At 40.5% G+C, this 16,268-nt stretch overlaps 1 protein-coding gene across 1 annotated transcript in view; it reads right to left on the reverse strand.

The window, feature by feature from the left end:
* Window positions 1-15,708, reverse strand: part of zc3h18 (zinc finger CCCH-type containing 18) — a 40,530-nt gene extending 24,822 nt beyond the window's left edge. The window contains exons 1-9 of the mRNA XM_062420766.1: window positions 15,559-15,708; window positions 13,491-14,473; window positions 11,584-11,668; window positions 5,819-5,967; window positions 5,512-5,607; window positions 3,144-3,286; window positions 2,693-2,722; window positions 2,041-2,155; window positions 940-1,211 (exon numbers count right to left, since the gene is read on the reverse strand). Coding sequence (XP_062276750.1) covers window positions 940-1,211; window positions 2,041-2,155; window positions 2,693-2,722; window positions 3,144-3,286; window positions 5,512-5,607; window positions 5,819-5,967; window positions 11,584-11,668; window positions 13,491-14,462 — 1,862 coding nt within the window. The 5' untranslated portion in view covers window positions 14,463-14,473; window positions 15,559-15,708. The remainder of the gene's footprint in view (window positions 1-939; window positions 1,212-2,040; window positions 2,156-2,692; window positions 2,723-3,143; window positions 3,287-5,511; window positions 5,608-5,818; window positions 5,968-11,583; window positions 11,669-13,490; window positions 14,474-15,558) is intronic.
* Between the last annotated feature and the right edge of the window lie 560 nt (window positions 15,709-16,268).

Here is a 16,268-nt window from a genome sequence, read left to right on the forward strand (position 1 = left end):
CCCCCCCTCCCTCAGGTAAGAGTAGTAGTTGTAAACTGTGTTTGTCTGATCTACAGTTCACAGCCTTTGTGTAACGTGTATCTCTTGTAAGTTATATCTGAAGAAGACAGTGGTTAAGATGAGCGGATGCCAAATGGCAACCATCACTTGTAATAAACACTTAATCTGCTTAATCTGTGTGTGTATCACCTGAAGATGGAAGGGAAATTCCCTGACAGTACTTACTGTCATTAAGCATTGATAAAGAAACCTCCTGCACCAAAAAAAAAAGAAAAAAGTTTGTGCAGATTAATTGTTAGAACCAGTCTAAAGATCAAGTGATTTTCTTCTCAAGTGCCAGAAACTTGTCAGAGCAATTGCAACATTTTACAAATATGCCGACAGAAACTGCAGTAAAGAGGGGGAAGTGGAACTGTACTACACATTTCCCTATGAATCAAACTTTACTTCTCTGCACTTTCCCCTCTCTAGTAAACTATCATCCAATCAGGTGAAGTCATCACACATAATGTCAATCCTGATTTAATTGAGTGAATCATTTGTGTGCTGTTGAAATATATTCAAAGTATTGAGGATGTAAATAATGTAGCATGAAAAGAAAGTGTTGCCCGCACAGATAATACAATATACAAGTCACTTCTTCAGGTCACTGTTATGCCAGGAAGACTATTTTTACTTTTCCTGACAATGAAACTAATTATTCAAAAGATAAACCTGCCAAGAGAAGCTCACTTGTCTTGAGGTTCTCATAATGAAAACAGATAAAAGAAAATACGGTAGTGATACCTGTCTATGTGAACCACACCTAATAATTAAAAAAAGACAACTGTGCCAAACATATTTGTAATGTTTGGATTTATGCTGTTGCGGCATGTGATGTAGAACAAACATCAGCATAATCCGTCTATCAACAACACAGCTGACTGAAACTTCACTTACTTGGGTGGCATGCTCATGGGCGAGCGCGGTTTGAGTTTGTCCTCATCTTTCTTCTCCCTGGCGTCTCGAGGAGGACGCATCCTAGGCCTCTCCTTCTCGTCCCGCTTCATCCGGTCCCTCTCCCACTCTTCTTTCCGCCGCATCCTTTCCTTCTCGCGCTCCCGCTCTCTCTCCCGCTCCCTTTCTCTCTGCCGCCGCTCCCTCTCGCGGTGGTCCCTCTCCCTCTCTCTGTCCCGGTGGCGCTCTCGGGGGTCGCGTTCACGTTCGCGTTCCTGCTGCTAAAAAACATTAGAATATGGACAGGTGGCTCACTTTCAGTTTGCACAATAATTTAAGTGCCATGTGTGCCAAGACATAGACATTAATAGACTGTATAAAAGTAATTTGACAGTAATTATTTGGTTCACAGGAAGCACACAATATAAGAAAATTAATTAAGAAAACTTCCTGTACTGAATTACCCTGAAAACCCTGAGTAAAATACTCCTTTTACACACCTAAAAATTGTAACTGCTCTCAAGTGTTGCCCTTAGACCTGTCATGATAACTACTTTTGTTGGACGATACATTGCCTCAGAAATAATCACGATAAATGATATTATTGTAATTTGAAGATCATTTTATACCACTGATATAATGATAATATAATAGCATAATAATGCAAGGGGGGTGGGGGGTGGGATTGAAGAGTGGGCTCTATGCTTGTGTAAAAACACAGACTGCCATTATGGTTGGGGACAGAGTTATTTGCCTTTAACTCTTCTGCAGTCTCCTCTCAGGACGTACACAGTGAGGAATGGAGGACACTACTTGCTTAGCCAATGTGACATGATTAGCCTATTAGCTGCTAATGTGAAGTGTGGCAATATTGAGGTAAAAAAAATGATCAAACTCATGTCCATGTATCATACATTAAGTCCATATATAGACATGATGATGATGATGATAATTACGTTATTGTACGATAATTCAAAAACATAACTATTGTGACAGGCCTAGTTGTTTTCTGTCTGCGATTTATACTTAAATGATTTTTGCTACATTTTGGGTTGTTGATTTAAGAAAAAAAAAAAAGCCTTTGACATTAAGCAGAATACTCACACTGTAGTGGTAAGGAAGAGGAGCTTCTGTGTACTGCACTCTGAAGTTTTCATACTGGCCACCGCGCCACAGGGCCTCCATTTCATAGTCATAATATGGGTCAGCATATGGATCACTGCAGGAGGGGGGGGGCACACACACACACATTTGAGAAATTCTACTACCCCTGAGAAAGGTTCTGCTTCACTGACTTCAGACTTGATGGGTTTTTTTGCCCTTTCACCCAAAAAAAATAAGTTTTTTTTGCTGGTCGCTTCTTCCTTTGCCATAAGACATGACATCATAGAATAGAATTTTAGTCAATGATCAGTGAGCCAGACTGACAGTATTTTAAACATGCCATTCATAACTTGAAACTGCTTTATGATTGTGCAAAAAAAGCAGTCATTAAATCATCCAATCAAAACAAAGATGCTCCTATGAGCAAAATTGTATTCTTCAACCCCCAACGGATATTTCAGATTTGGTTATATAACTTTCAAAATAAAATAGTGACAAAATCAAATGCATGCATGTTTGACTGTAAGCAAATAGCACAAGTTGTGTCTACACAATGACCCGAGGAAGATATGGTGTCTTATGAGGAACAGAGAACTGACCAGTGAGGCGTTAAAGAGTTTTATTAAGACTGTTTAAGTTTGTCTACACTTACCCATAGATAGGATCTCTGAATTCCATTTCACTGAAAGAGCAAAACAGGTTAGTTAATAAAAAAAATATCACTGGTATCGGGTTTATATTTTCTATCTATTTTGATCTTTTTGTTTAACATAAGGAAAGCTTCTCTCCACTGAGACGTTGTCTTTAGTTGTATTAGTTTTTTTACTATGTGTACAACGGTTCGAATTATTGCGTAGTGCGTCATCTCACCAATCTTTAATTTGGTGAGTCTGACGGAAGTGCTGGATGAGGGTGCGTCTATGGTTAAACATGGAAAATGTGATAAGCTAATCTGAAACTATTAGTGTCTATCTGGCTGATATTCGACTGTGGAGATGACCACAATTGCAGCATCAGTGAGTCTACGTGAGAGTCATAATGTGTGTCTTGTGTGTCCTCATTTTTAAATGTTGAGACAGTGCGCTGGGTGTGGCAGGTCATACTCTCTGATGATTCGGTAGCTGCGTTCTCTGAAGAAATCGTTTTCCTTGTCGAATTCTCTTTCGTCCTCTCCGATGGTCACGTTGAAGCGCTTCTCTTCGAAGTCCGGCTCCTGCTCTTTACGGATGGTGGCTTTCTTCAGCACCTATGGGACACAGAGATACAGACACCATTATAACAATCTGCAGTAGGGAACTTCACATGGGTTAGAAGGGAACAACATCACACAGAAATCTGCAGGTTTTTACAGCGAGGTGAGAAAGGTCAAATATTTGTCTGCCTGTTACACTCACTGCTTTTTATGACACTGTTGTTCATTTTCTATCATGCTTTTCCCAACACAGAGTCATTGTTTTGGTGTATTACCATTAGGGATGTCAGGATTAACCAGTTTTACGATTAACTCCGATTATAAATATCACGGTAGGATAAGCGCAAGAATTTGATAAATTAAGGTTTCTCGTGAGGTTGGAGTGGCGGAAAAACGAGTTGCGACGGGAGACATCCTGTGTGTGTGTATATGGGCACGTGTGGCGTGCAGTCATATTGTATGCCCAGCATGTCAAGCTTTCAGCTTACCTGGTGTGCGTTCCATAAAGCCTGTCACAAGCCTTGTCAAACACTTGACTTGAATGAGCCTAACAAATGAACACCCTGCCTACAGTGAAGCATGGCGTTGGCTAAGTGATGCTCTTGGACTGCTTTGCTTCCTCTGGCACTGGGAACTTGCAGCGTGTGGAGGCAAGATGGATTCAATCAAGTATCAGGAAATCCTGGGAGAAAATGTCATGCCGTCTGTGAGGAAGCTGAAGCTTGGACGTCATTGGACCTTCCAACAGGACAATGATCCCAAGCATACCTCAAAGTCCACCAAGGCTTGGTTTCAGAAGAAGTCCTGGAAGATAGTGGCCATCACAGTCGTCTGACTTGAACCTCATTGACAATCTCTGGTGGGATTTGAAAAAGGCATTTGCAGCATGCAAACCCAAGAATATTAGTGAACTGAAGGCCTTTGCCCATGAGGAATGGGCCAAGATCCCTCAGGAACGCTGCATCACGTTTGCAGCAGCTCATAACAACAAAAGGGTGCTCTACTAAGTACTACAGATGCTTGTCATGAAGGGGTTGAATAATTTTGAGACTGCAGTAGTCATTAAAAGTGGCATTTTGTGTTGAATTTGGAGAAAGCACTTGTAATATTAGTTGTGTTGAGCTATTTAAATTGTTCTTGTTTGATTTGTTTATTGCAAACAGCTGCTAGTTTGTACATTTTGCCAATAAACCTAATTTGCAGTGGGGGTTGAATAATTTTGATTGCAACTGTATGTATATATATATATATGTGTATATATATGGTGTAAATAATCGTATAACCGTGATTTTTCCTCTCAAAATAATTGTGACACTAAAATATGCCATTGTGGCATCCCTAATTAGTTCACATTGTGTTAATTTACTACAACTACAGAACATTTGTATTACCTGCACATGGAGGTTAAAGGATGAGGCTGGAGATAATTGTTCATCTACAGAGCCAAAGTATTGTGTGTATAACCAAAGCCTCATATTATCTTATTCTTCTGTGCCATAGACCTTCATTGTTGTTCAAAAACTATTAAAAACACATAAATGAACCACACTGTGAGTGACATGTCCTTTCATTATGAAACGTTTGGTCACATTAGATGTTTAGAAATGTCTCCTGATGACATTTTCAGTCTCAGGAGGGTAGTTAAGTGCGTGCACAGGAACATGGTTCTGTTTACAGCTTCACCAGCTTGTTTTGCTATTAATCACAACCTCTTGACTTTGTACTGAAGTTCTTGGAGAAATGTATCATACAGCACAAAGTCAAACAGCACATATTTTACTGTTACAGGTGCAGCTTCTGGCAGCATTTAACTGCTTGTTGGCTTCACATTTAACACATGTTTCTCTCTGCATACAGAAGTACAGATGGAGATACTTGTCTTTCTGTGCTGGAGTTCCCTGAATGACATAATACATTTCCTAACCCTAACTTTCACAACTATAGTTTGCATATGAAAATAATGCTTCTTCAGCATTCATCCACATAAACAAACAACAGGACAAAAACATCACGGAAAGGTAAACATAATACATTTGGCTTACAAAGAGGGCTTTAAGAGGACATGTTAGTTGAGTAAAAGAGAGAGACTTTCCACACTTCCAACTGCTGATAAGAAAACACAGTGCTACAATAAAACTGCAATCAGACTTAACCCTGAAATGTATAGGCTCTTCCATCTGCTGTGGAGTGTCATTAAACAAGACAGTTTACACACTCTGAGCAGCATTTGGCACAGGCTCAGTGTTGTTTCCACAGGATGGAGAGTGGCGGTGTTTTACCTCTTTGGCATGCCTCAGGCCTCTCTCCCAGGCGCTCTCCACAGGAGGCTCCACTGGAGGAGGTGGTGGTGGGAGCTCCTCCACTGCAGGACCAGCCTAAAACACAGGTACACAAAACTAATTCATTCACCTGTTTTTCATACATACGCCTGCTCACTCTGAGAGACTTAGATTTCCTGAGCCTTGCACTCAAATCAGCTAATAGAAGAGAAATAAAATTATGTTAATAAGAGCCAATCAATTAGCTGTTTGGCTGATGTAAAAGAAACATTTTATATCCTCAGACAGCAGTATAAGAGAGACGTACCCAGGGGTTGTTGGGTATGAGTGGGTGTGGTCCTCCAGGTGGTGCTCCATTAGGTGAGAAGAGGTCTGGCTTACTGATGAGGGAATAGTTACCTTTGTCATTGACTCCAGGGTGGATAAACCTACAGTTCATACCCCAAGTACAATTTCCTGCAGGAAACAAAGGATTTCACAGATTTAGAAGTGGACTGAAATATGTTTGTAAAATCACTTTACAGTTTGCCTCTAATTCTCCAGTTAGACATTGTGCTTTTTATCATGGATGCATCAATATGGTTTTGGAATAATGCCAACACGAGATGAAATACTCAGAATCCATAAGCATTTTTGTCAGAATCTCAGTATGAGTGAGACACATATTAAGATGCAAATACAGTAAGAAACAAGACACCAGAAGAAAAGGACATTTAGAGGTGTGGAAATTACTCGACTCCAAAATGCAACGCCATGTAGACAATTCTGAATGGAAGTGTCATAAAATGTCATAAAAACAAAATGTCTAAATGTTTGTTAATATTGTGATGTTGATGGAATGAAAAAGTCAGAGCTCACTCAATCTACAGTGTGAAAACACTAGCGTTATGTTGTAGCTCATCTTTAAAAATTGCAGCAGCCGCAATCATATTTTGATTTAATGAATAATAAATGACCTTTATGAGACAAACGGGAAGTTTACTGAATCACTCAGAGACTAATTCTAGCAGAGCAGAACAGCAAACTCCAACAGTAACAAACAAGAGCAGCGGACCAACACACACTGCAGCATTAAACATGTAAATCAACTCTGAGGTGAAGAAAATAACTGTATTCTCAGTTCTCAGTCTTCTGAGTCTGTTTCACCTCAACAACCCTGCACCTGCTTAGCGTGTTGGACAGTGATGTCTGTCCCAGAGCAGAGAGGCTGCTCTCCACTGCTGGATATATAATGTTAATAACACAGTGGAGCACTTTCCCTCCTCAGTTTGTTATTCTCACACAGGCAGAAGACTGTAACATGCTTTCAAGTTCATTAATTCATTAACTTGTTAACTGCTTTATATTGGATGCTGGTAATGTTTCATATCGTGTTTCAGTGGAATAAGGACACCGGTTAATGGTTTGGCACACAGTATACCGGAGCAAGAGAGTGAAAATAGTGCCCCCATTTCCATTTATTCAATCAATAACGAGAGTTGATTCTTATTCTAATCAGACACCCAAGAATTGAAAATTTAAATATGACATTCCCAAAGATCCACACCCCTATGGATATTGGATAGATACTAGGAGTGCATTATATTTTCAGAATATCATCAGTATATACTGAAAAGGGCTTTAAAATGAAACATCAGCATGGCCGTGACATGAACATTTCCACTGATATGACGAAACTTCAATTTTGACTAAACGTTCAATGAATTGTTTGTTTGTCTGGTTCATGTTGGTGGATGTTATCACCGTCAGACACCTGTGGACTTTTGCACCTGTGTTGTTTAAGTACATATGTTTGGGGATGTAGCTGCAAGGTGAAGAGAAAAGGGTTTAAATAGTTGAAGTTAAACTGCAAGATGAATCTATAAGACTTATATTTCTCCCTGATGGTTCTCAGAAAGACGTTTCTGTGTTAGTTTTGGTGCTAATTCTATGCTGGATCTTATGGTTGTAACTATAACCTTGATATCTTTGAAGGTGGAAGGTAGGGGTGCAACGATTTGTCGACAAAAATCGATGACAAGGTTAGTCGCTGACGAATTTAATAGTCGATAATTGTCGGTTACGTCATCAGGCGTGTTTTTCGTGCTTTGCGGACCGGTGAACTCCAGCAGTAACAAACAAAAGCAGCTGAAAAACACACACTGCAGCATTAATCAACTTAACCCAACTCTGAGGTGAAGAAAATAACTCGGTGCTCAGTCTGTCTCACCTCAGCAACGCTGCGTCCTCTGTGTGTTGGACAGTGACTTTCCCGGAGCTAACTGGAGGCTGCTCTCCCTGCTGGAGACTGTGCACACCGCACACCACATGTGCTCCAGATATTGTCATCTTTGTCTCAAATATCCTTGGGAAACCGTAATATAACACTGTGGTGCTGTAGTAATTCATCTGATTCAGTGGCAGTATGGGCAGCCAGCATCTTACCGAGGGCAGCAGGGAGCGCACACACACACTATCGCTCATTTACGTCAATGATATAATGTCACCGTGTGGATCAGTTTACCTAGTTACACTGTGGCCCTTCTTCTAGTTTATGAACTAACAGCTTCTACCTGCTGAGATCTCAGTCAGAAGTAGGAGAGGAGCAGCAGTAGGTTGACCATCATTTTGTATGGTAGCTTAATGATGCAAAAATTAAAATCAGTCACACCAAATAAACCACAGTTCTTACTGTGAATATGTAGTTTCACAGACACATTGTTGTATTTTTTCTGGGTTGTGAGTAAAATCATTAAGAATAATGTAAAATCAGTCTTCACACCACCAAGGTGAACTGGTTTAGTCTTGACTCTTGGTTGACACTGTTGGAGGATGGTAATATTGATTAATAAATGTGTTGTTCTATTTGTGTGTGATAGAAGATTTGTGCAGTTTACTTTTATTAGCAGTATGTTATAATTCGTAATAATTAAAATAACTTACTTCTATGTTTATACTAAAATAGTTTCTATTCCTTGTATTTCATTTTTTGTAATCATGATTAAATATCATTTTGGTATTATCAGCATGATGAGGTTAAAGTATGAAACTAAAAGTAGTGGTGCTGTCCCTCTGACTGATATATTCATACATATATATATAACGTCACTGGATTACACTATGTGTATTTATGTTCTTGCGGTTGGCTTTAATTACTGAACAGTTGACTTACTTTCACATGATACCTTTGGACAGAGATTACATTTATTTACATGTTTTCCAATGTGGTAAATAGGTAATATTTGTATCATCCAAGCCTTTTAAAAGTATGATCAATCTTAAAGTTTTATTTGAAAATATTACATCAAAATAAACATGGCATGTTTAAGTTTGAGTAGTTGTCTTATTATGCCCAGTAATTGAGTACATTTTGAAAAGTATTGTATGTTATATCTGAATCTGCCAGTGGGCCACCATATGAGAACAAAAAGTAAAGTTGTTGGTGTATCTCTAATGTATATTCTTTAGTAATTAGTCACTGAAAGACAATTCAATTACTCAATACTTGATTACAGGCACTGGAAAAAACAACAAACCTGAAATTGATAAGAAGTACAACAGCTCCCCCTGCTGTACAACAACATACACATTTATCAATATACAGACAATAATAAACCATATCCAACCCAACAGCATACTTTGTACTCATGTGTATCAAAACACAACACAAGTCAAGTCTTTTATGTTTACTTTTATCAGTGTAAAGCTTATCTAGAATGGAAAACTGCCCTAAAGCATTATATTCTTTAGTAAAACAACTCCTACTAACTCCAAAATATATCATTCATTTCAAATGCGCATGCTTTTATATTGCTATATACAAAAATGTGTGTTAAGTAACAGTATTATGACTATCTGCAAGTCTGGGATGAGTGCCAGTGGTGTCAAACCTGCAGCAGTCTCATCTAGGGGTGCAACGGTACAGGTAACCCACGGTACGGTCCGTACCTCGGTTTTTGGCTACGGTTTCGGTACGTGTTTTGTGCGTAAAGAGAACAACTTTTTTTCCTCCCAAAATTATCTCTTTATTTTGCTTGTCAGCAAAAACTGCATTTCACAGTAAACTATTCCAGTATCAATGGTGTACTGAATAATATAACACTTATACCAGTTACTAAACACAACACTTTCAAATGGTAAACTGCCTCTTATTCCTTGACTACTTGTATACACTAGGGGTGTCACGATTCTCCAAATCTTCGATTCGATTTGATTTAGATTTTATGGTCACGATTCGATTCAATTCGATTCTCAATCCCTTTTTTTTGGGTCCTTTTAGCACAGATGCCTATGCCATTTTTAGACTAGTCATGAGTGATATAATCTCCATCAGTTGTTTGCAATGTACCACACTAAGGCCCTAATGTCAAAATTAAATTATTTATGAGCAATATAATGTAACTATTACTTGTTTCAGCAGTCAATTGGAAACTTACTGTAAACAAAAGAATCATGTATTTACCCTTTAGTAACTGCAGTGTGCACTCTTCATATTAGATGATATTCAAGTTCACAACAAAACAAAAACTAAATTCAAACAGCCTAATGTCCATAGCCATCCCTGAACAATTAAGTGTGTTAACTGTCCTAACATTGTCCTAACTGCATCCTAACAATAGCATATCTGGTGCTACAAATACCCTTATAGCGCTAGTTATTGCTTTAGTGCAGACATCCCAACTCTCTCGCATATTTACAGCGGCTCCCTGACGCCCGCAAATTATATACAATCTCCCGGAATCTGCAGCGAGCGATCAAGAGCGCGCGCTAGAGTGTCTGCGCGAGTGTGTTTGTGTGACTATCAATGCAGCGCGTGTGAGAGCAAAGCGTCCTTATAGCTCTGTGTTGCTGCTTATTACACCAATCGCCCCCCCCACCGCACCGACAACCAGTTCTAGTCCGGTTGATGTGTCACCTCTATCAGCGGTTGCCATGGTGTCTTTTAACCGGCTGCAGGTTCAGGTTAGAAGATGTAATGTTGACTCGCCGCATTTCAACACGTGTGTGTTTTTCCCCCTCTTGACTCGCCTGCGGGGCGTGACTTTGGGGGCGTGGCTACATCCTTCGAAGGTGGAGATCTTGAGGTAATTTCGATCGATATTCGATTTACAATCGAGATCGTGACACCCCTAATATACACTATACAGTAGTATAAAATATTTATTAAAAAAAAAACACTGGGTTGGGGAAGGGGGTGCGCAATCGGTGTCGGTCCGGTGGAGGGGTGGGAGGCGATTGGTCTAATAAGCTGCAACACACAGCTATAAGGACATTGTGCTCTCATACGCACTGCATTGATAGACACACGCGCAGTCACTCTCTAGTGCACACTCTTGCTTGCTCGTTTGCGGGCGTGAAGGAGCCGCTATCAATATGCGGGAGAGTTGGGATGTCTTAAAATTTCTGTAAACAGTTCACTCCCTCGTCGTTGTATTCGTTGCGAAACTGAAATGAACCCACACCGGAGATTTGAATGACACACACACACACACACACACACACACACACACACACACACACACACACACACACACACAGTAAAAGTAAAGCATCAATGGAAAATGAATTGCAAAACCGAAAAACCGTGGTCCACAAGGTCGTATTGTTCCGTGCATAGCGGACCGAACGGTTCAAAATTTTACCGAGTACCGTTAAATCCCTAGTCTCATCCTCGTGAACCCATGTATCGTTTCATCTCATGAGCTGAGTGTATTGTCACAGTCCTAATACGATACAATGCAATACGACGCAATATGATACGATGCAATACGATACAATACAATATGATGCGATACGAGTCCCAAATCCCATTCACATTGGAATGTACTTGTCTCTGGTGCAGCATCAGTCTTATTAGACTTTATGCTGAGAGGGCAACAATAGTTTTAAAATTAATGTATTTATATGAATCTTTTAAATATGTTTCTTTAAGAATTGGGACTAATATATCCTGCGTAGGACATTTCACTGTTGAAAAATGTAATTATGGAGACACCTTTTTGATATTTTTTGTACTGCAGTTTTCTGTTACTTGTTAGTTGTGACAGAAACAGCTTTCAGATGAGCTACAGTCTAGGATCTGCGGTTACCTACCTTTGATGAAGAATCTGCAGATAGGACGAGGTCTGATCTTTCTGTCTGAGGGATCTTTGACCTCCCCCTCCTCCAGGTCATCATCCTGCAGACATACACATGGAACATCATTATAGCATATTCTTTTCTCCTACCTTCACATCATACAGAAATACATTGAGGGACAGAAACGAACAACGGCCAGTTGCTGCTGAATTTGCTCAACCTATCAGCCACGGTGGCAGACGTGTTGTAACACACATTACACACTGCCCTATTCCTTAGCCACAAGCGTTTCCTAGGCAACGACACAGGTTGACACACATTTCTGAACAGTGGTGCATGGAGATGCCCCAAATGCTATTTATTTACAAATGAATGGATATTTGTTTTTTAAAAAGATTTTGTTGGCATAGACGCCTTTATTTATCAGTAGACCAACAGGAAACTTGGGAGAAAGAGGGGGGGGGGGTAACATGCAGCAATGGACCGAATCGGGGTTGGCTGCATATATAGCATGCGCTCTAAGCACTCGACCACCTGTGCGCCAATATTTGGTGTTATTTTTGGCATTAAAAGAAAAATAGGGTTAAGATTTTTTTTTTTGGCCTGGCAGGGATCTGGTCCTTGCGTTTCCCCTGTACAATTATAGGAGAAACACTGTCTCTACAAACAACAGTTATATTTACTTAAGCGGTTATCAAGGACCACAAAGCCTCCAAATACCTCAAGGAGGTGATCTGCATCATAGAAGGAAAGATGGCTGTGGAGAAAACGACTGCAATGTGTTTGTGTTTGTGTTTGTGTGTGTGTGTGTGTGTGTGTGTGTGTAGTGGTACATTTTTAAAGTTCTGATGTTAAAAGACTGTTCTGACTTAAAATGGATCTGCAGTGCATTGCTGTTTGGATGTCTGTATTTCGTTTTTGTACATGTGAATTGTGTGCACATGTTTTTGTTACCTCTTGGGGACCGTTTCCAGTAATAAATATATTTTGGGTTTGGCTGTCCACAATAAATGGAAGTCAATGCAATGTCCTAAGGATAGCTGCACAAACTCTGTGAGTGTGGGGGGGGGGGGCATATAATTAAAAAAGCATAACCATGATGGATAAATATTAAATTAATGCTTTTAATGTACAAAAAAAAAATGTTTTTTTCTTCCATTACAAGATAAACATTAAACAAAAGTTAGTAACACACAAAAGAGCGATTACAAAGTGGTGGCTGGTACAAAAATATGAGTGGCTAGTGAAATGAAGAATCCACTAACCACCGCTATTTGTGATTTAAACAGCTGCCTGCTCACATTACGCTTCACTAAACCCAACAGGAACACACTCAGAATGTAAAAAAATGCAGGGTGGTGGTGGGGGCATCTGTAAGACTGTCAGGGATTCAGTTTGGATTGATATATTTACTAAAATAGAAGTGTATCTTTCCTATGAGAGAACACTTTCTATGTTAATTGCCACAGCCTCTCACTACCAGGTTCACCAGATCTCCTCCACCATTCAGCGGGTACTGGAGACAGGAGACAGTCTGTCCTCATGCACGCACGCACGCACGCACACACATCTGCTTTGATGACTTCCCCGTCCTGTGCATGAGCGTCAATTTCCCCTGCTGCTGATTGGCCAGAGTAGTGTTGCGTGGCTCACTCCAGGCCACTGTGTTAACTAGCCAATTTACCCCCCCCCGACCCCCCAGCGTACATACAGAACAGAAAGCTAGCAGACCGTGAGGAAACACTGAATCACTGACTCTACCTTTAATTAGAAAAAAACATTTTCTTCAATGTCTGATGCTCCAATGCTGGTCTTTTTCTGTTCTTAAAGGCTGCATTACACTTTAGTTAAATACAACTTTCTGAGCTTGTAGACTATAAACATATTGACATGTAACTACCAATCAAAAAATGATCACTTACATCAATCTCTCCTTCATCAATCTCTCCATCATCCTCTTCCTTTTTCTTGTCTCTGAAGGAATCTCTGCGCACCCTCTCAGGTCCTTTGGAGTCGTCTGTCCTCCTGGGTTCCCCGTCTTTGGGAGATGGCGGGAGGATTGGTTTCTTCTCCTTCCTCTTACTAGACTTGTCCTCCCTCTGCTCTTCTTCGTCTCCCTCAGCTTTTGCGTCTTCCTCATCTTCCTCGTCCTCATGTGCGGGGATGCTGGGCTCCTCAGGCACCTCCTCGTCATAATCCAGCTCGTGCTCGTCCAGCTCCCGAGAAACGGATGCAGAGTCTTCCTTCATCTCCCTCGCCACTGCGGCTCTTCTCCTCTCCTCAGATCTCTTCCTTTCCTCCTCCTCTTCCTCCTCAGCCTTGCATCTGTCCTCCTCCTCCTCGTCATCCACATTGGCTGTCTTGGTGCCAGGCTCTGCTGAAACGACCTTTCTGTAGTCTCCATATTCCTCGTCCCTATCCTCTCCATCCTCTTCAGCAATGAAGCTCCTGCCCTGCTCTGAGTCTGGAGACTGCGGGGTGTCAATGACTTTATCCTCTCCTTCCTCCTCCTCGTCATCTCCATCCAACTGACCCCCCTGCGGACCGTCATCATCCCCTTCCATCAGCAGGATGGTCTCATCCTCCTGTCCCATTCCTCCTCTTTCTCCTAACGGCTCCTCATCCTCTGGATCAGACACAAAGTCAGGGACCACCTCATCCTCTTCTTCCCCCTCCTCCTCCTCTAATCCCAAACTTCTTCCTCGACTGCCCACTGCCTCTTCCTCTTCATACTCCTCTCCCAGCCCCCCATTCTCCTCTTCATTAAATATCTCACTGTCTGAGTTGACCCTGTCCTCCTCTTCATCAGCAGAATCCAGTAGCTCACTGTCAGAAAGGCCCTTCTCCTCCTCAGGAGACTGAGGGGACTGGGTAGGGCTTTCAGGGGTATCCATCAGAGAATTTTCTGCAATAAACAGAACAACAACAATGTATCAAGTAACACACAGAGCAAGCAAGTAATGTGCTAACAGAGCCCATATTTTGATAGTACATTTAAAAAGGACATCATACCAAACTCCATTCATAAACCTGTCAATTTTACATCTATACAGCTGTCATGTCAGCCAGGTAGAATAACACTTCACTATTAACAAACCAATAAAGTTCTCTTTTCTCAAAACATAACTTATGTCCATAGAAAAATGTTTCTCACAGCAAACTATTTAAACGCAGTTTAATTTAGTGGTAAATATTACTAACAAACTAACTGTACATGCCTTAACCAAATGAGCAAGAAAAACGATATTGCCAGAACTTTAAATTGAGTGTGGCATGTTGGACTCTTAAAAATAACCAGCACAACATATACTGAAATCAATACCAATAAACGACTGCAAACTTAATGTTTATTTTTGGGTGATTTGGACTTTGTCTATGTAAAGAAAACTCGGCTAACTTATTAACACACTAGCTTAATGAATAAATGCGTACTGTTTACATATAGGTAATTATTTAAAAATAACTAAGTCATTTTTGACGCGGGAATCTGATTATATTTAACTGTTTTGCTGAATGAAAGTTTTCTTCGACGCTAATTGAAAAGAAAAACTTTCCATTAGCAAGCTGGCTAACTGCTGTTTACCTATGGTTGGGGCTGAAAGCTTCATATACTTAAAATGTCTGGTAACGGTCCCATGTTACCTACTCGTGTGCATCAATAAACAACATTTCCAATGTCGTAAATACTGAACAGTTCCCCTGCAGCGTAACATGACTGCTAACTGCTAGTAGCTGAGACGCGCTAGTTGGCAACAAGGCCGTAACTTGTCAAAGCGAAAAGCTGGTTATCAAGCAAGCACACAATTAACCGCCATGACGAGCAGAAAACTAATAAACCGATTCTCTTAACGGCAGAAAGTCACTGGAGTACCGGGCGGACCCTCCGGTTCTCTCGTCCGTCTTTGAATTAACAATGCAGCCTATCCTGAAGCTAAGCTAACAGCGCTGCCACTCTTTGCTAGCTGCTAACAGTCACACATATGAATTCACCTTGCAGACCCGGAGCTCTTTAAAAACGTCAGTTCTGCGTTATGTACTGTCCTCCCACGCTGATATTGTTATTTACAGTCAACAATAAATATGACACGGTTTAATTTAACCGCTGCGGTGGAGAAAATAAAAAACCCCGCACGGCACAGCCAGAGCGGCCATTACCTTTACGTCATCAACATAGGACAGCCGGGGGAAAAGCCGCGCTGGAAATGAATGAGAACAGACCCGAAATCAGTGTGTGACCTGGGTTGTGGATTACTGTCCTCTATTCAAAAAAACAAAATCTGATTTACGATCAGTGAGAGCAGGTTTACTGAAGCAAAGCATCCCAACAGAAGAACACTTCAGGAACCTCATAAAAATCGATGTATTCTTATATTATATGTATAACTGTGTTTGTATAGTAGCTTTTATTCAAGAAATGCAGCTTAAAGTTCTTTTAAACAAAATAAATTACAGGCACTAAGTAAAAAGGACAAAAATAGTACATACAAGCATGTAAAACACATGTATGCAACATATGATGAAAAACAAGACCTATTTGATAACATTAACAGAAATAGGATGAAATACAGTGAAATGTAGTACAGCATTTGCATTTTGAATTTCACTCATCTCTTTGGCAGACTACTAAACATGAGAGATTAGGGTTTTCCAGCTTGTTGACATTTTACATTTGCAGGCAGGAAGTGATGCTTTCTTGCAGG

The sequence above is a fragment of the Scomber scombrus genome, chromosome 6 (assembly GCF_963691925.1).
Source record: "Scomber scombrus chromosome 6, fScoSco1.1, whole genome shotgun sequence".
Taxonomy (NCBI): Eukaryota; Metazoa; Chordata; class Actinopteri; order Scombriformes; family Scombridae; genus Scomber; species Scomber scombrus.